This window comes from Anoplolepis gracilipes, unplaced genomic scaffold (assembly GCF_047496725.1).
Source record: "Anoplolepis gracilipes unplaced genomic scaffold, ASM4749672v1 Contig18, whole genome shotgun sequence".
NCBI classification, from domain to species: Eukaryota; Metazoa; Arthropoda; class Insecta; order Hymenoptera; family Formicidae; genus Anoplolepis; species Anoplolepis gracilipes.
Window position 1 is genome coordinate 183,815 of NW_027328669.1, and position 27,869 is coordinate 211,683.

Sequence of the window (27,869 nt, forward strand, 5' to 3'; positions counted from 1 at the left end):
CCCTTGGTTTGGGTCTTCTTCAGTTCAAGTTCTAAAAAATCGAAAGTTGTCAGAAGAAGACCCAAACCAAGGGTCGAAACGTCATGTAACATTTCATAAGAATTAAATAAACATCTTTTGCCAGTCAAGTCGATTTTTAAGATTATTTTACTGTTTTTTAAAAAACCACTGGCGACTAGTAATATTTCTATTTTTGTTTTAATTTATATTGTCGACGTACTGAAATTTTGGAGCTGAATTTAAAGTGCCAAATGGTATGAAAAAAAATTAGATCTAAAATTTAGTCTTAATACTTGAAAGCTAATATTTTAAGCTTTAAAATGTTTTTTTTTCATTCTTCTACAATGATCTGTTCGTCTAATAATAAAGTTTAAAAAGAAGTTTTTTGTTTAAAATGGAATAACTTTGCAAGAAAAAATTGTACAACAAAAAATAAAAAACGAAATTAAAGCTAAAGGAACATCCTTTTACTTGAAATTAGTTTAGTAAGCCAGAAAAAATCACCTCACTCGGTGCGATGCGTTAAAGTTGAGATTTTCATTTCCTTATTTACCTCAAATTCCGCTTCAAAGTCACGCAACTTCAAAAGTGATGAATGTTTGTCATGAGCCCAAGAGCATCTCAAAGTAGTTATTTCAAACTTTAATTTGCTTTTTTGTTCATTTCAGTAAGAATTAAATATTAAAAATAGAACACTCTATTTTTAATTACATATTTTTATAACTTACTTCGACAGCTTTCCAAAACACTATAATAAAGCTTCGTTTGGTTAAGAATTTTCGGAGATATTTTAAAGTTTGTTATGATACTTTTTAATATAAAATATGAAATAAATGGAAAAAATTAATAAATCTTGCCTTAGAATCTGGCGATCCTTCCTCGATCTTGCCTTAGATTCTTTTTCCGTAAGACTTATATTTTTCGAGATTTTTCATGGTTTTCATACTTTTTTCTCACCCTGTATGTATGCGTATCATAAATGATGAATATAATATAAAGAGAGCTTCTTAATATTTTTTTAGTAATACTTAATATATTATTATAATTAATTATATCAGAATAAGGAATATATACTTATATATATATATATATATATATATATATATATATATATATATATATACAAGGTGTAACTAAAAAAATATATATGATATATAATGGCAGATTCTCTGACCAATTTGGAGACGATTTTTCCTCAGCAAAAATGTTGAAAAAGGTCATTATTTTTTGCATACTTCCAATTTTTGTCATTACATATCTTTTTAACTAAGCCTCAAATAAAAATTTTATTTAGGTAAACTATACCTGAAATTAACTGAAGAATGTAAATATGTTAGTCTTTTAACTCTAAAATATTTAATTTGCGAGAAACCCATTTTAAATAACTTATAACTCTAAAATTATTGATTTCTCAACATTTTTGCTAAGGAAAAATCGTCTCCAAATTGTCCAAAGCATCCGTCATTATATGCCATATATGTTTTTTTAGTTACACCCTGTATATATATATATGTGTGTGTATATATATATATATATATATATATATATATATATATGTATATATTTAAGCTAACTAAATTATTTTATGACACTGTATGAAATAAAATTGAAGTTCTCTAGAAGGGGCGCTGCTTCTTGCTAAGCACTGTTCGCCTTACTACCAGTGATTGTGTTTGCTACGAAGAGAATTATGTAATTTAATTTCATTTAAGACTCGTGCGTAACGAGACTTATGCAGCGCTTAACAAATCTCCAAGAAATGTGCGTTAGTCAGTCTTTTATTATATTATCGCGTTTAATAATCTGATCATAAATGCATTTGATAATATAATTTTATTTATCCTTACATATCATTTAATAATCGACGCTATCTCGGCGATATCTCTAATCACAAAAAACGGAAATGTTACTATTACAATATGTTGTTTATTTAACTGATTAGTATCTTATTTTAGGTCACTAATTTTCGTACGTATTTTAATACACGATTTCCGAGATTTTTTTAATATGACGAATTTTCTACGTCTTCCGGAATGGCTTTCAGATTTGAGAAGGCGAATAAACTTGTTGAGGCTGGATTTGGTATCTCTGGTACTGAAGATTGGGCAAGATCTATTCGCTTCAATTTTAGACTTATATTCTGGTGAGGTCGCATAATTCGGGATTTGTTCGCTGTTTTCATTATACCCTCTGATATCGTATAGGATATAAATTTGTCCTTTGAGATTGTAATGAAACTCGCGGAAGTAGTCTAAAACAAAAGAGAAGAGAGAGATTTAAGTGAAACATGTGTATTGTGGCGACAATGTAATGTGCTTTAACAGTTATATTGGTGAGTGAAAAATTATAACATTGATATTACGTTACTGTTGCTTTGTATTTACTAGGGGTATTGTTAAAGAAGTTTTTTTTTTAAGTAAATCATTCAATTGTAATATTAGATTTTCAAAGAAATTTTGGATTTTTAAAAAGTAAATTATTTTATTTAAGATATCAAAGAACAGCTTTGAAAGATTTTCAATAAAATAAATATTGAAAAAAAGAAAAAACATTAATGACATTTACATCTTATACTGTTTGTGCTTTATGTTGGATACAATTATACTCTAGAAAAAATTTTCTGTCAATTATCGTACCATATCCATATAAATTTCTCCGTCATCACGACTGTAATCCTCATGATTTCCGAAAAAATATATTGTCCTTCGTGGACATTTCTTTGGCTGTCGCGTTTTTTCCACTCGAACCCTTTCAACTACAGGATGCGCGAGGTCATCACTTGGCAGAAATCCGATCTCGAAATTATCGCTCTTCTCATCAGAATCATCATTCTCCTCAGAATCTGGACCTCCACGGGTAACTTTAACATCGACCTCACAGTGACCCACTGTTGAATTTTCCATTATAGTGAACCTGTTGCGACGTTCTTGCATTTCGAACCCGATATTCAGCTGACTGACTATAACCTTAATCATGTCGAGTCTCCATCTGGGAATCGTTCTGTACACCACTAAGTTCTCGATACCTCTCGGATTAAATCTGATTTCAAAGGGTTCCTCGCCCACGAATTTATATCTCGTAGGCACAAAGTCTCTCGCGTTTGAACATCGATTGTTCTTCGGATCGGGACGTTTGATCTGGGAGTTCTGAAAGTGGCAGTTGAGAGTATCGTGTCCCTTGGGTCGGCATTTAAGTTCGGTGGCAATTATAGAACAGAAATTATCGTTCTCGCGGACAATATTACTCAAGGACATATTTACGAGAACGTCATAAGTGCATTCTGGACCATACATCGTCCATTTTGACTGTTGATCATCGACGGCGACGTTTGCGGCTATGAAATGATAAAAGATAATTAGTGGAGATATAAGATCACAATTGATAAAAGACGATTGCAATTATTAGAGATGAGCTTTGATAAACATTATATTTATTATAGATTTAATAATATTAAATATTGCAAAAATTAGAAAGAGAAAAACTTAAGATTTTACAATTAAGATGGTAATCTTTCAAATGTTTAAAAATAATTATATATATATATATGCAAAAAATAAAGGTTGATAATACAGATTAGTTAATAAAATAATGATATTGACATAAACAAAATTAGCACAAAAAAAACGTTAAATTTTGCAAGATAAAAGTGTGTAAACAAAAGATAGAAATAAATGAGTTATGAATTTAAAATATTATTTTATCTCCATTAAGCAAAGAATAGATATTAGTGATTCACAGTAGTTCATAGTGATTAACATAAATGTTAAGAACGTACCTAAAAAAAATGGTAGAATTGTCACCAACATAGTCAATACCTTTTCTTTGACTGATGCTTCTGTCTGCCGTCCGTCTTCTCTTTATATGAGATGGATAACTTGATTTATAATCCGTCTCCTTGAAAATAATTGTCCTGTATCATTTCCGTCTAGATATTTCCGTCTACAGATTCTCTTACAGATATCTTCTGTATTAGTTGTGTGATTGCGTTGCCTTCATACTTAAGACTTTGACAATTCCATAATCATGATCATTTCACAAGTGTCAGCAAGGTTTAGACGTAATTGATAAATTTACTGTTCGTTGCATCTTCATTCGTGTATGTTAAGTTTGTTAACGGATATTTTTTATATATATTTTTAAAAATTTAATAAAAATTTTTTATCAAAATAATATTATATTTTATCAACCTTATCATATATTTTAAGAAATATATCGACGATAATAGAGAGTTTGCACGATTTTGAAAAACAATTGCATTTTATAATTTATATATAGTTTTAAATGTAATTATATTTTTCGTATTTTTTAATGCAAATTAAGCGAGAAAATCAATAATAAAAATTACATTATTTGAAATTGTCGAATACGATCCGGCAGCGACCGAGTCCTCCCGGACGCGATGTGACATTATAGTGCAATATCTGCATTCGGGGAGACGCTAATAGCGCTAAATAGTGTGAAATAGCGTCTCCTCAAACCTAACCAATATATACAGTGACAACACTATTTTTATTTATTAAAATATCCAGTTATTGTAAAAATGGGCAAAAGTAACAAGTATAAAACCTGTTTTGTACCTCTATGTAAAAGTACAACAATTAAAACACCCAATAAATTGTTTTTCTTTGTACCTCGAGATCAAGAATGACCGAATATTGCAATACAGAATACAGAAAACAAACGTTTGAAACTATTGCACTGTGACGTCACGCACTCCAACTAATCAAAATCCTTTTCTCACAATTTAAATTATATTAAATTTTAACTTAATTTTTTAATACCTTTCCATTGATTAAAATTTAAAATTTTCTTATAAATAAATTTATAATAATATATATTTAAATTACATATATAAAAAAATGTATTTTTTTTTATGCAAACTCCCTATTGCACTTTTGCTTTTTTATATTAAGTCGAAACTTTTAGCTCAATCTTCTTGATAAGAAGATTATTTCTTTTTTAATATTGATATATTAATAATATTTTTTATATATGACTTAAAATTCATATTATTATATATACAGATATTACATGCTAGTTATGTCCGATGTCTACATCGACGAAAATATACAAAAAATATTAAGAATATTATTATTATTTCTTGGACACGTCAAAACGTTATGCAAAATAAAATAGTTAAATCATGTATATTTTTGAGAGATTAATAATTTACAATAGATAATTATAATAGAAAAAATGTCTGATCTGGTTATAAAATAACTAGCTGGCTATAAATTAATTTTTTTATATTTTTGTGTGAATGCCAATTATCAGTAGTAGCACTACTTACTTAGTTTAAGATATATCAACTATAATTATTATCATCAAATGTACGCGTTATGAAATATGTCGATTGAAAATATCAATAAAAATTTTATGTCTCCACGAAAATATAATGAAGTAAAGAACGTATATCAAATATTATATAAAATTTGGGAAAAATGCAATACAAACGCACAAAATGTTTAATATTTCACTTTTTTTGAAAAGTTTTGCAGAATTATTATTTATTGGGTAAATTTTTACATAAATTTTTGAATAATTTAGAAGATTTAGTTGCAAAGATATAGACAACAAGACATTTGAAAACAACTTCGACATCAGATATTGATAAAATATGTAAATTACTGAAATTGATGTGAATGTGACTGTGAAGAACGTTAACAAAAAATTTGACTGTCTCTAAAGACACGATTTCCAACATTTTGTATAAAAATTTTGATTAAATGGAAAATGTTCTCAGTTTGGCACTCTACTTCTAAAAATTTCTAAAAATTTTTTGAAAATTCCAATGAAAAGAACTGACTATTTATTCATAGCATTCTAGCAATTGAGCGGTTACGACAAAGGTGTTTGAAGCGATTCTGAAAGAGAGCCTCCAGAAATCAATTACATACAACGCTGTATCGATGTCGGAAAAATAAATTTTTAATTAAATAAATTAAGTTTACCATTAGGATTGTTGTATAATTTTATACAGCTTTTATTTTGGTTATTTTATAATCATATCTCGTATATCCTTATAATAATTTTTCCTGAAAAATGTCTATATACATGTATACATTGTAACAAAAAATAACTTTTTTTTTAATACAAGGAACAAGACTAATTATTTCTAATAGTTTTTCGACACTAATTACGATTTTCTCTTTTTAATTGCTTTATCATGTCACAATTTTGAAAAATTTGCAGTTAAAATTACAAAAAAGATTATTTTAAATGTGTATTTTGTCATATTACAGCTACGATGTGACAAGTTGGAGAAGTTTTATTGCAATTAAAATTAAATATGTTGTTAAAACTTTTAAGCCTTAAAAGAAATGTGTCAACTATTAAGATATTCATAATGGAGTGTGAAGTCTATAGCGAAAAAGTTGCTAATTATATTGAATTATATTTACCAAATAGTTTTTAATTATATTTATTCAAATTTAAGATTTGTTATAAAAATCTAATGTTAGAATGTAAAAATTCAAAATGTATTAAATTTGTGCAAAGCTTTTCAAATGAATTTTAATTTAGACATTCATATATTATTTCCGCTACTTTAAAATTGTCAATTTTAACATCGAATTTACATTTAGCTATCTAAAAACCTCTTAAGTTTGAATAAACATAATTGAAAATTATTTGATAGATATAAGTAATTTAACTCGCAATTTTTCTGTAATAAACACATTTAATTAAATACTTTGTTAATAGTCAACAATTTCCGGTAAATGTTAATATTAATTTACATCTCACAGATTATTTTCCTTTTGACATATATTATATATGATGTAATTACAATGTGTATATGTGTGTTGAATTGCGTTAAAGAGTGAAAAAAACTAATAATTAAAAATAATTAAGTATAATAAATTAATGTTATAGGGAAGCGATTCTTTTATAAAAAATTAATACACACGCACATTTCGTTCTGTTATAATAAATAAATATATATAGAAAAATATATTATTATATTTTATATTATATAATTATGTTTTGTATTATATCATATTTATTAAAATATTAATTAACGCAAAATTTTTTTTGTCTTTACTATAATCTATATAAGATGTCAAGTGATACAAGTCCAAAAAACAAAAGTTTTGAGAAATAAGGAACTTTTGCGTACGCTTTTACAATAAGGATATATAAATATAATAATATAAATTATTTAATTATGTAATCTGATTGACCTTAAAAATAGATAAATTCAGTATAGTTATGATGATTGATGATGGATCGTATTATCTGTGTGTACTTGAAATTTTCTAATAATTTAAAATCGAGTTTAAATGGACTTGAATTACTTACATGTACTGTAATATTAATTTCTAAGAAAAAAATGTAAATGCAATTTATAAAAATATAAATACAATTTATAAGTATAATATATAACCTTTTATTTTTTTCATAAAAAGTCAACCGCTTTTACAATATTATACAACTAACAAGACTTTGTTATCACTGTACACTCTTGCACATTAAAATATAGCACTTTCGTAACAACACTTTTTTTTCTTATTAATTAAAATTATAACAGTTTTACAGTTTGATTTAATTTATAATTATCGCGGATATCATTCACACACACAGGATAATTTTTGCAATTTATTAAACACGAAACCGTATCGCTGCTATCTCGATACAGCTCTAATTTGCACGATAAATAGAGATAGATTAATCAAATTAAGATAAGTCACACTTTGCAACGGAAGAATTTCTCAATTTCTTGTTTCACACACGTCGTTCGTGCACGGATAACGCAACTGTTCTCAGTCTGTTAATTATCGGTATGTATGTTATCTTCCTCGGACGAATCGTTTATTAACCATCTGCCTATGAAGATACTAGCAGATTCAGCTTCCTTCACAGCTGGCGGTTCGCTCTCCGCGGGTTGGATCGACTCAAGCCTGAGTCGTACGTTCTCATAAAGAGTCGTCACCACCGCTTCGGTTATTTTGCTCGTCGTTATCACGTTCGATGTACCGGATATGAATTCTGTCGACGTTATGATCATGTGTCCATCCGACAGGCTCTGTGACAAAAAAAGAGAGAACGTGATAATAATTATTAGAATCGATTACTGCACAGTTTTGCACACTATTACACATTTTTATGTATATTGTAATTGTGGGCAAAGAGGAAAATATAAAAAAATTGTAAAGATATGTAGCCGGCCCTTACTGCGTCAGACACAATGTCGCTCTCTTCTCGGAAGCTGTCGGCGCTGCCGAAGAAGTAAGGCACCTTATGCGCGCACATGTACAGATTCCTGATCTTTCGTATTTGTACGAGTTTGCCTTCCTTCAATCCAAAGACCGGCCTGAGTGCGTAACCTGGCCGTTTCGTGTACAATGAACGATCGAGAAACTTCTTGTCGATCTTAAAAGTCGTATAGCACTCGCCCTGAGTGAAGTTCTCCATCGCATCGAATGTCACGTCGTTGCCGACGCCGTCGAGGGTGGCGCCCACGCTCAACTGACCCACGATCATCCTGATCATGTCGAGCTCGCGCGGCTGAATGTTCTCGTTCACTACAAGATCGTCCAGTCCTCGGTTGTTGAACTTGATCTCAAATTGATCCTCGTTGATCTCATAGGCCGGCTGTCGGTTCACTTCTCCAGTTGGCGTCGCCAGTTCCAAAGGGTCCAGACTATCTACCACGAAGCTGTTCGCCTTCGAGTCCTCGAAATGACAGCTCAACGAGTGGCCACTCTTCAACGGCTGGCAGATCAACTTCGATTCCAAATTCAGCCGTATACTACCGTAAACGCCCTCCTCCGGGATCGCGGTGCAGTTCACCTGAACCTGAAACGTGTACTTTGGTCCATGCGCCCACGTCTCATCGGCAGTGAGATGCGCGGCTGGGGGAAAAAGAAAAGAAGCATCATCGTATCATTGCCCGCGAGAATAGCCGGTTTGAATAGCCGGCCGGTTAAGAGCTTGAATGGAGCTTGATTAGAGTGGCGAGTATGACGTCAATGACGGTTAAATGTCTCTATTAACTCTCGCAGCTTAAGGTTCTTTCACGGTTTCCGGTAAGTGCTCGCTACATTACGCGATCGTTCAATTTCGCGAACTCGACTTGCCGGTATCGATCCGGTATTGATCCTGGTACTTACGAAAGATAATGTCATTTGAAACAAATTAAGAATCGATCGCAAGAATCGCGAGAAGCGGCGAACGATTCCAATTGGAGTCGGTTCTGAGTCAGCTACACCACGAGCTGGCGACGACAATTCGAAATTCTCACCTAAGAAGAACGGTATTACTACCACGTTCATCGTGACACCGTGCAACGTTGATCCACTTTAATGGAGTTACTGATGTACGGGCTGCTCTTATACGAGCGGCTAAACTGCACTACTGACCTCTTCTTACGACTAACGAGCTCCAATTTATTCGAAGCCGTTCTCCGTTTGTCACGGGAAAATAAAGCGTTTATTAAACAAAGACTAATATTTAAAAAAAAAAATTTTTTTAATTCGACAGAGAGAGAGAGAAAATAGAGTAGCGGATAAAAAATTAAGGAGGAATTGGCTAGGTCAGTTACAAGTTAATAAATCTAATGCATTTCGAGATTCATGAATTTGATATCGCGCAAAGCATTTTTAATTTTTTTAATATAAAATTAATAATTAATTTGTAAATTGAGGTAAAGAGTTGTCCTGTAATTATAATTTAATCACAAAATCATTAATATTTTTATAACAAACTGTAATTTTTTTAGTGACTGTACCACAAAAATTTTATATTGTATGAAAATTCATAAAAACAAAAATTTTAATTTTACCAGACAAATTTTTACTTCAACTCATAAATTAATAATTAATTATTATAAACTCAATTACTAACTAATGTATGTAAAATTTTTTGCTTATTATTAGAATGCATTCTATAATACATTTTAAAAGTTTATGAGTTTTCTCACGGAACACTTTGTATATCGTAGTTAATTTTGATGACATTGTTTAATTAGTACAAACGGTGCAAAAATATATACCTTGCGATAATAACAGAATATCACAGTTTTAATTATAATGCATAATCTGTTTAACCCTTTGAGTCACAGCGGGTCACCCAGAGATCCAACTTTTTTTTCGTAGTTTTTTATTGTTTTAACTACTTTTTTATTAACAAATACCGGATTTTTTGTTTCTACAGGGTCTCTAGAACATCAATAAGTGTAAAAAAAATACGATCATTAATTGTTAATTGCAAAAATACCATATATAAACAAACAGTCAAAATTAGTACTTTTTTACGAAAAAATGCATTTTCTACTAATCTATTATGACAATAAATACGGCAATTTTTTTATAATCTTAGTACACTCTAAAGTATTTTTCAGAATTTTTTTAGAATTTTCCACCGTGTTTGTTTTGTTAAATCCTCTTTTTTTTGATAAAAAATATATAAAAAACAATATTTTCTGTTCTAAATTGAAAGTAACAGTTGTATTCTTTTTTAAATTTTTTCTCTGAAAGTTTTTTTAGATCGCAGAATCTGAATCTAAAGGAAAAAAAATTTAATTTCCAAAATTTAATACAGGGATCCAATATGGCGGAAGTAAAATTTTGTTTGCCATATTGGATCCGCCATTTTGAATTTTGAAAATCTAATAACGGATTTGTAATCAGCGACCCCAAAAACCCTTATATACCAAATTTTATAAAATACTGACAATTAGAAAAATTCGTGACTCAAAGGGTTAATCTGTGTTGTTTTGTGAAAAAGACTAATTTTAAGCTGAGATGATTATATAATAATTGCGAATCGTTATTTGTCATTTTTAAATAAAAGCAATATGTTACTAATTTAAGTCCCAAAGCTGCGTTTCAAGATCAGATTATTATAATCTAATAGATAAATCTTGCAAAATTAAATATAAAAAGATTATATATTTATTTGTAAAAATATATACTTTCTCTATTCTCTACAAATCCTATTGTTAATCTCTTTACACCCCCTTTTATACGTGCTAATGCCATCGAATATTAATGTAACTTATTAATACATATTACCTTTTCAATATGCATAAAATAGTCGTGTGCCAAACTATTTAAACTTTAACTTATCAGGATCAGCGTTACTGATGTTGCATAAGTTGGTACGATCAATTTTTCTTTCTCATCCAATATTCCACCAAAAAAAATCTGGGCTCGTGTTTATAAAATATGTAGACGCTAATTCTACGATATATATATATATATATATATATATATATATATATATATATATATATAAGAATTAATTTTGCATGCGGTTTCGACAAGAGTTTTAAATATCACAAGATCACGTGAAGAAAAAAAGACGACGTATTTGGATTTTCGCGCATTAGATTTTAATCTGCCCTCTACGAATTTTTGGCGACACCGCTAATAAACAATGATGAATCTTAATTGAATGGACCTAACTAACCTAAGATAAGCAGTCGACGATCTCACCGCTGCCAGTGGATAACTCCGGTTTTAAATCCTGAAGTCCCGCTCTTATATTGCGCGTGGCATCAAGTGCGTAGCGTTGTTTAAATATATATATATATATATATATATATATGTGTTATACCCATTTACTTCTAGTGATATGATTGACAGAGCAACGAAAAGAACGAATGGAATAATAACATCCTGTTTTCAGCCGCTTCTTCTATTGTTCTATTGAGGTCAGTGTTCAGTACTACTATGTACTGAAGATTAAAATAAGCCAATATCATTTGTGCTATACTGACAATACAAAAAAAAACAATATAATTGCATGTTATTTTAATGTAAAATAATAATAATATAATAAATTTTCTTATTGCTTTATTAGAAAAATTGTCAATAAAAGGGAAAAGAGGAATTGTTTTGTCAGAATCTTTTCTTTCCCTTTCCTCACTGTTTTAAAATAAAAGTATATTTAGACAAAGAAAGATTGTATTAATTATAAAATATCAATATGTTTGATTGCAACTTTGAAGCTCATCGCATATTGATTTTGGTAAAACTTTAGAAAAACGGACCTAATTCCAATGATATTGACCTTGACATTGATATATATCAAGGCCACTTTCTTCAATATTCTCCAAAAGGTTTTAAGTTGATCGTCGTTGATCATTAATCAACTTTCAGACATTATGTAGTTTCATTACGTACAGTTTATAAAATGAATTCTTAGCAGATTTTTTATATATGTACGTATAATAAATCAAACGCGTAAGTGAGGGAGGGGCTCTTATCCCGAGAAAAAAACTAACCTAATCCAATCTATTTCCGAAGAGAATAAATTTTTATTTTTCTTTATCTCTATAAAGATAAGTTGTATTAAGTTATTTTTTCGGAGGGGGGCTGCAGAGGAAGAAACTCCGCCATTGGATTTATTATCTTAAGGATGTATAGGAGGCTTCTCAAAATGGTACAAAATTCATGAAAATTATACAGATCGTTTCCATTTTGATACTAAAGCTACTGTTAAAATTTGGCTTTAATCCACTAACTCGTTTAAAAGTTATTGCAATTAAAATTTCGCTATTTTTACATATTTTAAAAGATTTGTTACCGTAATCGATTGTATTATCGTTAAAAATATCGAAAAAATGGTACCATGTATTTCAAATGCTTTACATGTATAATTGAAACTTCAAAGAACACTTTTGCAAAACTACATTAAGTTTCACTAAATCATTTAGAAGAAAATAATAATTTAAGTGATTAAAATTATTTAAATTTATTGAAATTCTGGCCATTCCTCTGATTTCTCTGATGTTGATTGCAGAAGTGCGGCAACGATGGAAACAGCTGAAACTCTATATAGATATATGTATATCACAAAATTTATATGCATAGTGTTAAAAAAATTAGACCAACAAATTTTAAAGAGAAAAATAAGATTTCAAACTTTAGATATACATATATATCATATCATGTAGTATTAAAATTAAACGTTGTACAGAAAGTTAATATTAACAAAAAAATATTTACTTTTAAGTATTTTGAAATATTTTTATTATAAATATATATATACAAAATATGTATTATATTAATTTTTCCAATTTATTACTGTTTATTATTATTTATTTATTTATTATTATTAATTAGTTAATTCGTTGAGCAATTCTTTTTTCATAAATTTTTTTAGACACTATTTTTACTTTCCAACGATACGTTATTTTTGACATAATGATGCGTGCAAAATTTTTAGCTATAGATAGCCTCTAATTATGTACAGCGTGAATTGGCACCTTCTTTGACATGTGAGATTGACAGTTTGACAGCGCGCAAAACTGCCAACTTATGAAAAGCGACAGTGTTGTCATGTTTAATACTTTTCAAAGAGCACTCAATTATCAAAATAATAACATTTTATAGTCATAATTGTTATAAATACAATGTATACTTCCATTTTTATCAATATTTAAACATAATTCATTATTTTACAACAATCATTAACTTTATTTCTGATTTCAAAGATTTATTTTGTCCAGTTGAATTCAGGGAATATTCACTCTCAAAAATTTTATTTCATAAATAACAATATCAACAAATACAAAAAAAAGTCAAAATGAAAAAATTATACTTCTAAATTAAAACTTAGAGCTGTCATTATCCTTTCGGTTACTTATGACTTTATTTAAGACTTGCAAAATGCAAATATTTGTTATTTCCGAATTTCGGGTACTTTTGTCTCCGATTGTATCTCCCATACATCCTTAATAGATTAGTTTATTTATGTATACGTATATGTTGTATAATGTTAATCAAACGTGTGAATGGCGAGCGGCAGAGTCTTCCCCTTTGCACCACTTTCCTAAAAAAAATAAATAATCTAACATAATCCATTTTGTAAAGATGAAAAAAATTAAAAGTCACCCTTCTTCGAAATAAGTTGGATTAAGTTAGTTTTTTTAAGACAATCTTTTCCTTGCCTAGACTTTCAGTTTACTACACATAAAATAAATGAATCTGTTAAATACGCTTTATTAAATATACATAGTATCAAAAAAATTACGTTATTTAAAATACTTTTTTGTTTATAACTTTTTAATAAATAACGAGTGCCGCCTAAAACTGGAGGATATTCAGGACAGTCTTGACAACATATGTCAAGGTCAAGATCATTGAGGCGGCGTCCATTTACTGAAGTTTTACTTTGATTTTATGTCGGCCATCGTAGGAATATCGTATACATACAACATTAAGTTTTGAAGCATTAACAAATTATGAATATATAAAACAAGATATAAAAGATATAAAACTGTTTGAGTTGCTGATTATCAATTTAAAAAATTTATGCTAATATTCAGTTTGTTATTTATAAAAATAGCTCAAAATCCCAACATGCATTCTCGGATTAGTAACATATTGTTTTTATTTAAAAATGACAAATAACGATTCGCAATTATTATATAATTATCTCAGCTTAAAATTAGTCTTTTTCACAAAACTGAACACAGATTAACCCTTTGAGTCACGAATTTTTCTAATTGTCAGTATTTTATAAAATTTGGTATGTAAGGGTTTTTGGGGTCTCTGATTACGAATCCGTTGTCAGATTTTCAAAATTCAAGATGGCGGATCCAATATGGCAGACAAAATATCCAGTGAGTATTATATAAGGTATCCCAGTAATTTTTACATCTCAATACCTTCATTATTTTTATGAAAAAATGGTTAGAGAACAAGTTCAAAAAGAGAGATACAAACGAGATGAATTTGGAGAAAAAAATCAAAATCATTGATTTTTTTAACCCTTTCAGTCATATTTTTCTTTGCACCAAAAATTTTTGCAAATTTATTTTCTAGAAATTTTTTTGATCGCTGAAACCGAATCTGAGGTCAAAATTATCGATTTAAAAACATTTTTTAAAACCATTTTTTATGTATTCGGGGCTGCCACATTGGTTTCGTACCTTGAATTTTGAAAATTATAATTTTTTTTATTTCAGATTCACATTCAGTGACCGAGAAAATCCTTAGAAGGCGAATTAAAAAAAATTAAACTATTTTTGGATATTCCCGTGTACCATATTGGCTTTGTCATTTTAAATTTTGAAAATTATACATTTTTTACTTTAGATTCCAAGTAAAAAAATTTCAGCGATCTAAATAATCCCCAGAAAATGAGATTCAAAACAATAAGCACTTAAAGGAATTTTCGAAATTTTACTTCCACAATATTTGATCTACTATATTTAATTTTCGAAATTTGAAAATTTTTTATATTTGGATTCTGCGACGCAAAAAAATCCTCAAGAAAAAAGTTTTAAGAAATTACAATTGTTAGTTTGGATTTGGAATAAAAAATATTGTATTTTATATTTTTTATAAAAAAGGACAGACTTAATAACAAAAACAACACAGCAGAAAACTCTGAAAATATTCTGAAAAATACTTTACAGTATACTAAAATCGTTAAAAAATTGGCTTATTGATTTTCATAATAGATTAGTAGAAAATGCATTTCTCCGTGAAAAAGTACTAAATTTAACTATTTGTTTATATAATGTATTTTTGCAATTAACAATTAATAAATGTTTATATTTTTTATCGATGTTCTAAGGACCTTATAGAAACAAAAAGCTTGCTATTTGTTATTAAAAAAGTAGTTGAGAAAATGAAAAATTGTAAAAAGGTGTTGCTGAGCGACCCATCATGACACAAAAAGAAATTTTTTGAAAGAAATTCAATCATGTATAACAACGTAACTTTCAAATAATTTTATAATCCAAAATCACACTAGAATAACAATGACATGATCAGTAAATCTTAATATGATTTATTTTATTATAATACCTATTAATTATTTATTTTAATATGTGTTCAAAATGTCCATTATCGATGTCAATACATTTTTATAAACGTCCAATAAACGAGCCTGTTACCGATATAATACTTTTATATACTACTTTTATACATTTGAATTGAATTAATTTATATAAAAATGTATAATTGCTGTTTAGGAAACATACACACACTTAATGTCATTAATAATAAATTATAATAATATTTTAATTATATAATATTTATATTAGAATATTACACGTAGACGCATATATATATATATATATATATATATATATACTATTTCTAAAAAATAAGATGTTTTGTAAAAATATATGTAAATATAATATTAAAATCGAGATTATTATATTTTAAAATAGATTACGCATATCTCGTAATATATAACATCGTAAGGCTCGATGCGCGAATCGTGTTACAATTGAAATATAAAATACCTGAATGACCGATACAAAGGAGTGCGTTTATTGACCCAAGGTCATTGTAATGATTTTATAAGCGGCAAAGTGCGTTTGACACGCACACAATCTACGGCGTTTTAGAAAGAGAAACGGTGATAATATTACACAATTTTTGCTCGTACAGCTTTAATTAATTTTTTCTTCTTTATAAGTTTTTGAGTTAATATATCTGATAAATCAATAAGCGGAAAATAGTAATATTATTAACAAATAGATAAAATGTTATTTATTATATTAAATAACGTAAAATAAAATTGATAAGCGTAATATAAGTTAGCTTTAACTTAAAACCTGCCGAAACACATCTTTTTATTTTATTTTATATACGATCAATCTTTTATCTTTACATATACTTTTAAACTGTTCTGCCATTATATATTTCTCTACATTATGTTGTAGAGGGATATATAATTTGAATATGTAATTAAAGATATTTTAATATTCTAATTTTTTATGATACTTTACTTTCAATTTTAAATTAAATGTTTCTAAAAAAGTGTTTCATCATATTCTTATCATTTAAAAAAAATTTTCTTTGCTTTCTTGAAAACAATAAAAATATTGAATTTATTAAATTAAAAAGAAATGTATATGTATTATGTTTTTTGTATATATATTTAATACAAATAATATTATTCGTAGTATTAATTATTTTATTGCTTTAATTATTTATATTATTGTAATTTTTATACGACCATTTATTTATATCTATAACAGTCTTTAATATACACACTATCAGAGCGCATCCAACTGAATTTGCTATAAATTAAGAGCATAATTTGATTTTTGCTTCATATACTTCATATTTTTGTTGTTTTGCAAAAACAATAAAAAACAAGAGAAAATAATTTATTGCAGATAACTTCTGCAGTGTATTAGAAAGAAAATTTATCTTATTGCACATACGTATATATCATATAAATTCCCATTTCCTGAGCCACAATATTATGGATTTCTCTTGACAAAAGTAGATATGACCATGTAGTTTAAGCATAGACTTATTATATATAGACCGCTGATTCCCTATCTTTCCTTTGTGTAGCAGCGTCCCAAAAATAAAAAGAGACACACTGCTTTGAACACTGTCCTATCTTTGTCTAAAAGGGGAGGAGTAAAATAAACGAGCTGCGTTGATTGGTAGAATATCGCTACTTCAGGTACTGAGAGACAAGGAAGAAGAGGTCTCAAAGCATGTTATCTCTTTTTATTTTTGGGACATCTCTTTTACCAAATCAGCGGTCTATATATAATAAATCTATGAGTTTAAGTAACTGTTAAAATAATATAGAGGCGCTAGTGTACGAGGATTTAAACATCTTAGAATGGCTACTCTCAGGGAGAATTCACACCTTGGCAAAAAAGCAGAAAGCAGAAAAGCAGAAGCCAATCAGAACTCCACAGAAAAGTTTTCCGTTGTACTGCTTACTTTCAGCATAAGTTCACGATTGGCATCTGCTTTTCTGCTTTTTGCTTTTCCGCCAAGGCCTAAATCCGGCCTCAGGTTTTTCTGATAGAAGTGATTTCTCTATTTTACATACGTAAAAATATTCTAATAATAATATTTAATATACAAATATTTCTTGTTAAATTTTAATGTATTATTTTTTATACATTTTTTTTATTTCATTAAAAATTTAAAATATTTAATTTAATATTTAACAAAATATTTTAATAATATCATTGTTCACATATAATTGATATCCATCATGATGATGACATTTTTAGCGTCAAAAGACATCATTTAACTAAAAATAAATTAGTATTTATTTTTTATTGATTTTTTAATTTTAGTCACGTGATATCTTCTGATAATAAAAATGAACATTGAGCGTCAATATTAAAAGATTCTTTTACGAAAAATAACCAGAGGACACGTCAAACCCGTTACGCGTGACAAGAAGCTACGCGCTAGCTAATCATCTTTTACTTTTACAAATAAGCTGCAAATCGATTGGTTATCGCATCGCTTCTTGCCCCGCATGACGCGTTGATGCATATCTTATGTGCAAAAACTTAAATTGGCTGCTCTCATACTCCTCATATTTTCCTTTGGACGAGATGATGAAACAATTTCATAGATACAATATAAATAGATAGAACATATCGTTGCTGAACTGATGCCAGCGAATAGTGAGACAAAGTAGAATGTACAGGCATTTTTTTTATCTCTTTACACATGTGCTGTTTTGAAATCTTGTAAAGGTAAAATTAAAACTGTATTGAATTTATATTAATGGAGTGAATCTGGGACATATTGAAGGATGATCGACAAAAAAGATACTTGTTAGTTTACACCGGTTGTAAGATGATGTTATTATTAATGCAATAATGACACCTAATAATATTTGTAAATAAAATAAGAAGTATTAGGGGCTAAGAGGTCTGTACATAGACGTATAATAAATAGACTGCGCAGTCCTTTGTTTTCAGCTTTAAGGATGTACAAATTTTAGAAAGAGAAAGATGCTTTGAACACCAATGCTCTTTTTGTCTAACAATGCTAGAGTGGAGATAGAAGTAGGGCTAGAATGCTGTCAAACAAACTGTCAAAACCGCGGCCATATTAAATTTCTACCCCTATTTCTATCCTCACTCCAGCATTGTTAGACAAAGAGAGCATTGGTGTTCAAAGCATCTTTCTCTTTCTAAATTTTGTACACTTTTGCAGCCAAACACGCAGTCTATTTATTATACGTCTATGGGTCTGTATAGTTCGTCAGTGATAAGAACAATCGCTCAGAAAGAGAAAAACTTGCATTTGATTCCCGATTCAGTGACTTTGCCTCGCCTATGCTTTGACAGAAGGTTAAAGAGAGGTCGATTTAGACTCTCGAATTGAAATTGATTTAGTTTGGTATAAAGACTAACAATAAATAATATTCGTACTTTATGCACATCAGTTTCATAGAAAATTTAATTTTAGAACTGACGCACTATCATCAGCGTCTGGCTCATCTTAAAGGTCCATTTATACATATCTATTCCATATCCGTACCGTACCAGCAAAATCGGATTTGATCATAATAACGCGCAAAATATTGAATTTGAAATATATAATATGTATTTTGTTTCAATTATGGATAGATTCATAACTATGCGCCTAGAATTATTTTAGAATTTTAACACCATTTTCATTTATAAATGGATTTTTTGATATGTTTAAAATATGATTATTGATATGTTGTAATTTTTTTTTCGTAGAACTTAATAAATAATATTAAATAAATACAATGAATTGTTGACAAATGCAAAAGTTGTAACTTTAATAAAGTATTAATACTCGATAATTTTACTCATATTTATGTTATGAAAAATTTTTATTTTTACTGAAACATTTAGATATTTGATTTTTGAATACTATTAACTATAAAAAATAGTAGCTTCTATAATAAGTTTTGCATTTTGAAAATGCCATTTTCTGTTTCAAAATCATATTTATATATTTATCAAAAAATGTAAGATACAATAAATAAATTAATTTTATGAATTGTGTGTCTTTCATTTTCTTTCTTTTTCTTTACACATTTTAAAAATAACTATATATTGAATTAAACTAACACGATATAAGTTAAATATGATATAAGTTTATAACTTTTTGATTCATAAAAACATATATTTTTTTATTTAATATAAATATTATAAAATCATTTTAAGATTTAAGAGAATGCCGAAGTGTCCATTTTTACTGACTAAATGCTTTTTTATTTATACATGTTCCACAAGAGCGTGTCGATCGTATCTTCTGAAAAAAAGAAAATTGTTTAAAATCAAACTTATGACCTTGAAATATAATCATTGCACTACAATGCATTTACTTTAGTATGTTGTCCAATCACCATCATTGTTGATTATGGCCTGACACCGTTTGGGTATACTTTTGACGAGATTTTCCGCCATAGTCTCGGGTAGAGACCTTCATATTTGTCGGATGTGATGTGACTTTTATCCGTTTATCCGGTTTTTAATTTTGTGCATCGCCCTCTATAATTGGCATCGCATAATCGACGTCGAATAGTGTTCAGGCTTATTTCTATACTCTCTTTCGATAAAAGTAACTTGGCTTTTCGTAAAGAACACCCAGGATTCTTCGCGAAGATCTTTAAAATCGCTTTGTCGTTCTTTTCTGACGTTGAGCGACGCGTGCCACGTTCCGGCAGGTCGTCAACATTTTTCACGTCGTTATACCCACTTCTTAACAAATGATACTGACTTGCTCATGTAGCGACTGGCTGTTGCGAACGACATTTTGGGTCCTTTTGGATGGCTACAGAGGAACACCGCTTCGAAGCGGCTAGCATACGCTTCACTCATTGCCGTTAATGTGATTTTGCACACAGACAAGAAATCGCACTACTGTTTTAACCTCAAAGCATCGAAGCCAAGTGTTCAGGGAATCGGAGAAGCCGAATGTTAGGGATCCTCTAGTAAGGGATAGGACAACGGGTCGCAAGCTGCGGATTGGTCGGCCGCCATTCGTGGGATACTTCCGCTTGTAAGAGTGGGGAGTGGGTAAGCTTGGGTTAGGAGTGGGTAAACTCGCCAGCATTAAGCTAACCTAACCAATAACCTGTGCAATTTTTAGTTATAGTAAACGTTTGCAATTTTTAGATTTATTTAGTAAAAATGCAATATTGCGAAGCAAAAAATTGTAGTAATTCAAGCAAAGATGGATATAAAATGTGTCACTTCTCCAGATCTCCATTACGTAGGAAAAAATGGTTGGATAATGTTAATCGTACTGGATATAGATACTGATACAAAAACATAAATCTATTTTATCTACGGCATGCATTCAGATATTTAAATTTTATAGTTTGAGTAATTTTTTATATCTGTCTCAAACTTATTTCTAAACTCTCTTTCGATAAAAGTAATTTGGCTTTTCGTAAAGAACACCCAGGATTCTTCGCGAAGATCTTTAAAATCGCTTTGTCGTTCTTTTCTGACGTTGAGCGAAGACTGAATCTATCTAAAGAAACAATATGAATTAATTTGAAAAACGCGCTCATATTAAGGGGATGCCGTACTGTCCTACCTTACCGATAAAACGCTAATATTTTTTAAACCGATATCTTTGTTACTTAAAATGATTGATAAATCCTTTTCTACGATTAAAGTATTTTTAATAACAATGCGTGACAGCTATATTTCAAATAAAAAATCAAACATTTACAATTTTGTTATGACTTTCCTGCGTCAGGTCACAAGAATATTTATCTAATGTAAAAGTTCTGCAGCTTATTCATGCAGCAAATGTAGCTGGCTCGATAGGGATAACATAAGAGAGTATTAGTGAGCTTTTAGAAATGAGTTCGGAAGTCTAATAAAAAAGATAAATGTAGTTGAAATTTTCGTGTATGTCACTCCAGGATCCCCTTATGTGTGCGTGAGATCAAGGCAAGAGAGAGAGACAGAGTGATAGAATAATCGATCGGTATTATCGACAATTTTAGTTCCACTAAGAAGAGGGCGCAAATCCGTCGGAGTTCGCCTGTCATTCCAGGATCCCCTTAACCCGTCGATTTCCGGGATCTCAAATAATGGCGACATTTAGCGGCTTTGTCCTATCCCTTACTAGAGGGTCCCAACCGAATTTTTCACGCAAAACGAGGATCGTAGTGTGATGAGATATATTTTTAAGTTTGATTTTCTAGAAAACTATCACTTGTATGGTAAAAATGAATAGAACATAAAATGCATATTTCGGAGAGATCTACAACTTTTGTTTAAAACATTTTTCTAAATTTTCAGTATTAGACAGATGCACCATCTAGTGACGACATTAGGAACGACACGCTCTTGTGGAACAGAGCTCTGTAAAGTTAGCCGAACCACTTTGATTTTTTTATAATTAAAATTAACTAATCGTTTGGAAATCGTGTGGAGATGATCAGAAGTCTAATTAAAACGTTTGGAGGTTCATCGCTTTTTTTAATTAAATAATTAAAATTTTGATGTAAAGTTTGCCGAACATTTTTATTTTTTGTCCAATCGAGTTAAACAAGAGTTTATTCGATGCAGAATCGTTAGGTGGTTACGAATAAATTTTTTACAACGTTTGGAGGTCCATAGTTTATCCGAAAAATGAAAAAAATCATGTGCGATAAAATTCCAAATTCTTTTAAGACTCATTCACACTTTGGCAGAAAAACAGAAAGCAGACAGCGGATGGAGTTCCGAAAAGCTCAAATCCCCGATTTTGCTTTTATCACGTATATTTACGTATTTTGATGCGCTGATTACGAAAATAATAGTGAAAGTTACCGACAATTTCATTTTCATGGTGAAAACCATAAAAAATCGTTAAAAAATGTCTTTTGGTTTTATCAAATACTGAAAATTTAGAAAAATGTTTTAAACAAAAGTTGTAGATCTCTCCGAAATATGCATTTTATGTTCTATTCATTTTTACCATACAAGTGATAGTTTTCTAGAAAATCAAACTTAAAAATATATCTCATCACACTACGATCCTCGTTTTGCGTGAAAAATTGAAAACAATTGAACACTGCACGATTGGACACTGCACGATTAGACATCGCACGATTAGGAGCGGGGCTTCGCCCCGCTCCCATAAAAAAAATAACAAAATTTGAATGCGTGGAAAGTACCAAAGTTAACAGTACTGCGTAGAAGTTTCAATATAAAATTTTGTAGAAAACCCATGTAGAATCGTATATTATAGGTCTCGTTTTGCGTAAAAAATTAAAAACTCATGTGGTATCGTACAATTTTGAATCAAGCGGTGTCCAATAGTTCAGTGTCCAATCATGCTGTGTCCAATCGTGCAGTATCCAATCTGAACGTGTCCAAACGGGATGCACCCCATATTGTAGTGTGATGAGATATATCTTTAAGTTTGATTTTCTAGAAAACTATCACTTGTATAAATGAATAGAACATAAAATGCATATTTCGGAGAGATCTACAACTTTTGTTTGATCTAAAACATTTTTCTAAATTTTCAGTATTTGATAAAATAAAACCAAAAGACGTCACATTTTTAAATAATTTTTTATGGTTTTCACCATGAAAATGAAATTGTCGGTAACTTTCACTATTATTTTCGTAATAAGCGTATCAAAATACGTAAATACACGTGATGACAGCAAAATCGGGGGTTTGAGCTTTTCGGAACTCCATCCATCATATTATCATATAAAAACATTAGAAATTCTTTACTCAACAGCCAATTGCCAACGCGAGTTTTGATTGGCTTTTGCTGTCTGCTTTCTGTTTTTCTGCCAAAGTGTGAATGAGCCTTAAAAGAATTTGGAATTTTACCGCACATGATTTTTTTCATTTTTCGGATAAACTATGGACCTCCAAACGTTGTGAAGAATTTATTCGTGACCACCTAACGATTCTGCATCGAATAAACTCTTGTTTAACTCCATTGGACGAAAAATAAAAATGTTCGGCAAACTATACATCGAAATTTTAATTATTTAATTAAAAAAAAGGGATGAACCTCCAAACGTTTTAATTAGACTTCTGATCATCTCTACACGATTTCCAAACGATTAATTAATTTTAATTATAAAAAAATCAAAGTGGTTCGGCTAACTTTACGGAGCTGTGGAACAGAGTATCAAAATGTTTTTATTAGTTGAACCAGAGAGAAGAATGAGAGGGGTCATGCCACCGTTTTTTAGGGAACGCTTTTTCCCCGCCCTACAGTGGCGCTAACTGGATCCACAATTGAGTTTTCGGAACTACGTGGCTGAATCCACTTTCCAGTGCCACGGTACAACGACCGATTGATTCGAGTCCGTGCAAGATCCATAATCGTGGATCTCAAAAGTACGAAATAAATAATAGATTTATTAGATATTATTAGCTGCAAGATTTTTTCCACTTTAGCATATATTATGAAGTAATATATACGTATATATAGAATTAAAATGCATATTTTATTTCACATAAAATTTAATGTTTTAATAATTTCAATAAAAAGATATTTTAATAAAATGTATATGTGTATATTACTTCAATAAATATTACCAAAATGAAAAATACCAAATTGAAAGACCACGTACAATAACACAAAATTTAATTAAAATTCCAGATTCTCTTAATTGAGAGAGACGTAATCGAAATTTATTAATAATTCTTTTAATCGTGATAGACTATCAGCTACGTTTGATCTAAAAACTTCTAATAAATTTTATATTAAACGTAGGTATATTGGACATTTTCGTGTAATAAATTATTTTGTACACTATTAAATTACAAATTATATGTTGTAATAAATTGTGTATTCTATTTTGTAAAATATATTTGTAAATATATTCTAAAATATATAATTAATTTTATGTGTAGTATAAAATTACTTATATAATATATATTTTGTAACACATTTTATAATATAATCTCTTGTTAAATATTTTATATTAAATAACAGATTATTTTCTTTTGTATATTCTTCTGACTGTTATAACAGTCCAACATACAGATTAGCCTCTTTTCTACACGAAATCATGCACAAAAATTTCCCTCCTGCACTTAATACCAAAGAACATGTATAGAAAAAAAGAGGCAATCCGTAAGTAATGTATATCAAGTGAATTATTAATCAAAAAAGAAAGAGAAAAAAAGAGAGAGAGAGACTGAGAGAGAGAGAGAGAGAGAGAGAGAGAGAATCACGTTTTTATTGAAAAAAAAAAAAATATTCTGTCATTACTAACAATTAATATCTCGGTTCGCGGGGCAGAGCGACGATTATCTCTGTCAGATTTGTTCGTTTCGAGCCAAAACGTGTCGAATAAGCCTATTTTGATCTAAATCTGAGGCAGCTTTTCTGGTTAATTACCAAAAATAATATGTTTTAGAAACGCCACCCGAAAGAAGGCCGTTACAGGAATTAAATACAGACAAAAAAATCGTATGTATATATTTCTAATTTATTTCTTAAAATACATATGCATATATACATGCACATATCATAAAATATTGATTTTGATTGCAGAGATCTGTACAATCCGCTAAATTCGCGAGAGACTTAAGCTCTTTGGTAAGTGTATATATATTAAAATATTTTTGTGTGTGCACTATACCTTCCGAATTATCTCGCTGGCGATTTTATTTAATTAATCATTTTGTTTTAGGGAATAGAAAATATCACAACATATAAATGCCAACAATGCATCAAGCCTTTTGAGTAGGCTTGATGCTTACAAAAGGCATTTAACAACCAAGATGCATAAGTAAAAGATCCCACGAGTAAAGTGACGCACGATGTCCACAATTTGCTCAAAAGATGGAAGAACAATAATTATATTTCTTATGCCAATTATAGATCATTATACATGAGTGATGGAATAATTCCTAGAGCATATAGACTCCCCAAAGTGCACAAAAACAATGTACCGTTTAGAATCATAGTTTCTTCAATTAACAGTCCAACATACAGATTAGCCTCTTTTCTACACGAAATCATGCACAAAAATTTCCCTCTTGCACTTAATACCAAAGAACATGTATAGAAAAAAAGACACAATCCATAAGTAATGTATATCAAGTTAATTATTAATCAAAAGAGAAAGAGAAAGAAAGAGGGAGAGAGAGAGAGAGAATCACGTTTTTATTGAAAAAAAAATAATCTGTCATTATTAACAATTAATATCTCCGTTCGCGGGGCAGAGCGACGATTATCTCTGCCAGATTTGTTCGTTTCGAGCCAAAACGCGTCGAATAAGCCTATTTTGATCTAAATCTGAGGCAGCTTTTCTGGTTAATTACCAAAATTAATATGTTTTAGAAACGCCACCCGAAAGAAGGCCGTTACAGGAATTAAATACAGACAAAGAAATCGTATGTATATATTTCTAATTTATTTCTTAAAATACATATGCATATATACATGCACATATCATAAAATGTTGATTTTGATTGCAGAGACCTGTACAATCCGCTAAATTCGCGAGAGACTTAAGCTCTTTGGTAAGTGTATATATATTCAAATATATTTGTGTGTGCACTATACCTTCCGAATTATCTCGCTGGCGATTTTATTTAATTAATCATTTTGTTTTAGGGAATAGAAAATATCACAACATATAAATGCCAACAATGCATCAAGCCTTTTGAGTAGGCTTGATGCTTACAAAAGGCATTTAACAACCAAGATGCATAAGTTAAAGTAAAAGATCCCACGAGTAAAGTGACGAACGATGTCCACAATTTGCTCAAAAGATGGAAGAACAATAATTATATTTCTTATGCCAATTATAGATCATTATACATGAGTGATGGAATTATTCCTAGAGCATATAGACTCCCCAAAGTGCACAAAAACAATGTACCGTTTAGAATCATAGTTTCTTCAATTAACAGTCCAACATACAGATTAGCCTCTTTTCTACACGAAATCATGCACAAAAATTTCCCTCTTGCACTTAATACCAAAGAACATGTATAGAAAAAAAGAGACAATCTGTAAGTAATGTATATCAAGTTAATTATTAATCAAGAGAGAAAGAGAAAGAAAGAGAGAGAGAGAGAGAGAATCACGTTTTTATTAAAAAAAAAAAAAATAATCTGTCATTATTAACAATTAATATCTCCGTTCGCGGGGCAGAGCGACGATTATCTCTGCCAGATTTGTTTGTTTCGAGCCAAAACGCGTCGAATAAGCCTATTTTGATCTAAATCTGAGGCAGCTTTTCTGGTTAATTACCAAAATTAATATGTTTTAGAAACGCCACCCGAAAGAAGGCCGTTACAGGAATTAAATACAGACAAAGAAATCGTATGTATATATTTCTAATTTATTTCTTAAAATACATATGCATATATACATGCACATATCATAAAATGTTGATTTTGATTGCAGAGACCTGTACAATCCGCTAAATTCGCGAGAGACTTAAGCTCTTTGGTAAGTGTATATATATTAAAATATATTTGTGTGTGCACTATACCTTCCGAATTATCTCGCTGGCGATTTTATTTAATTAATCATTTTGTTTTAGGGAATAGAAAATATCACAACATATAAATGCCAACAATGCATCAAGCCTTTTAGTAGGCTTGATGCTTACAAAAGGCATTTAACAACCAAGATGCATAAGTTAAAGTAAAAGATCCCACGAGTAAAGTGACGAACGATGTCCACAATTTGCTCAAAAGATGGAAGAACAATAATTATATTTCTTATGCCAATTATAGATCATTATACATGAGTGATGGAATAATTCCTAGAGCATATAGACTTCCCAAAGTGCACAAAAACAATGTACCGTTTAGAATCATAGTTTCTTCAATTAACAGTCCAACATACAGATTAGCCTCTTTTCTACACGAAATCATGCACAAAAATTTCCCTCTTGCACTTAATACCAAAGAACATGTATAGAAAAAAAGAGGCAATCCGTAAGTAATGTATATTAAGTTAATTATTAATTAAAAGAGAAAGAGAAAGAAAGAGAGAGAGAGAGAGAGAGAGAGAGAGAGAGAGAGAGAGAGAGAGAGAGAGAGAGAGAGAGATCAATAATCCATTATAAATAATAAAACTGTTATGCGCTGAGGTAAAACAGAATGCAATATTGTAATTATAACTGCCTGATTAATTTTCTCTTAATTATAAACTAAAGTGCATTCAGTTGATTTCGTCACAAAATATATATACTCAAGATCTATC

At 29.7% G+C, this 27,869-nt stretch overlaps 2 protein-coding genes and 2 long non-coding RNA genes across 6 annotated transcripts in view; 2 read left to right on the top strand and 2 right to left on the bottom strand.

Moving 5' to 3' along the window:
• Positions 1-1,814: 1,814 nt before the first annotated feature.
• Positions 1,815-3,875, bottom strand: LOC140675718 (uncharacterized). The gene is made up of 3 exons (XM_072910341.1): positions 3,776-3,875; positions 2,637-3,334; positions 1,815-2,251 (listed from the first exon to the last, which is right to left on the bottom strand). The coding sequence occupies exons 1-3, from the start codon at positions 3,804-3,806 to the stop codon at positions 2,003-2,005; spliced, it is 978 nt and encodes a 325-aa protein (XP_072766442.1). The 5' UTR covers positions 3,807-3,875; the 3' UTR covers positions 1,815-2,002.
• A 3,487-nt stretch (positions 3,876-7,362) lies between these two features.
• The window catches only part of LOC140675724 (uncharacterized), a 77,394-nt gene continuing 56,887 nt past the window's right edge, over positions 7,363-27,869 (bottom strand). Inside the window, exons 1-3 of one of the 3 annotated variants that reach the window (XM_072910350.1) lie at positions 9,242-9,378; positions 8,173-8,852; positions 7,363-8,023 (exon numbers count right to left, since the gene is read on the bottom strand). In XM_072910350.1, coding sequence (XP_072766451.1) covers positions 7,769-8,023; positions 8,173-8,852; positions 9,242-9,272 — 966 coding nt within the window. In that variant the 5' untranslated portion in view covers positions 9,273-9,378 and the 3' untranslated portion in view covers positions 7,363-7,768. Of the gene's footprint in view, positions 8,024-8,172; positions 8,853-9,241; positions 9,379-13,452; positions 13,777-27,869 lie in introns of those variants that run through there. The other 2 variants (XR_012048440.1, XR_012048441.1) reach the window with 2 other exon arrangements.
• On the top strand, positions 25,961-26,295 carry LOC140675806 (uncharacterized). The gene is made up of 3 exons (XR_012048476.1): positions 25,961-26,041; positions 26,126-26,170; positions 26,265-26,295. It is a non-coding gene; the product is annotated as an uncharacterized lncRNA (long non-coding RNA).
• On the top strand, positions 26,898-27,588 carry LOC140675801 (uncharacterized). Its single transcript, XR_012048465.1, has 3 exons — positions 26,898-26,978; positions 27,063-27,107; positions 27,202-27,588. It is a non-coding gene; the product is annotated as an uncharacterized lncRNA (long non-coding RNA).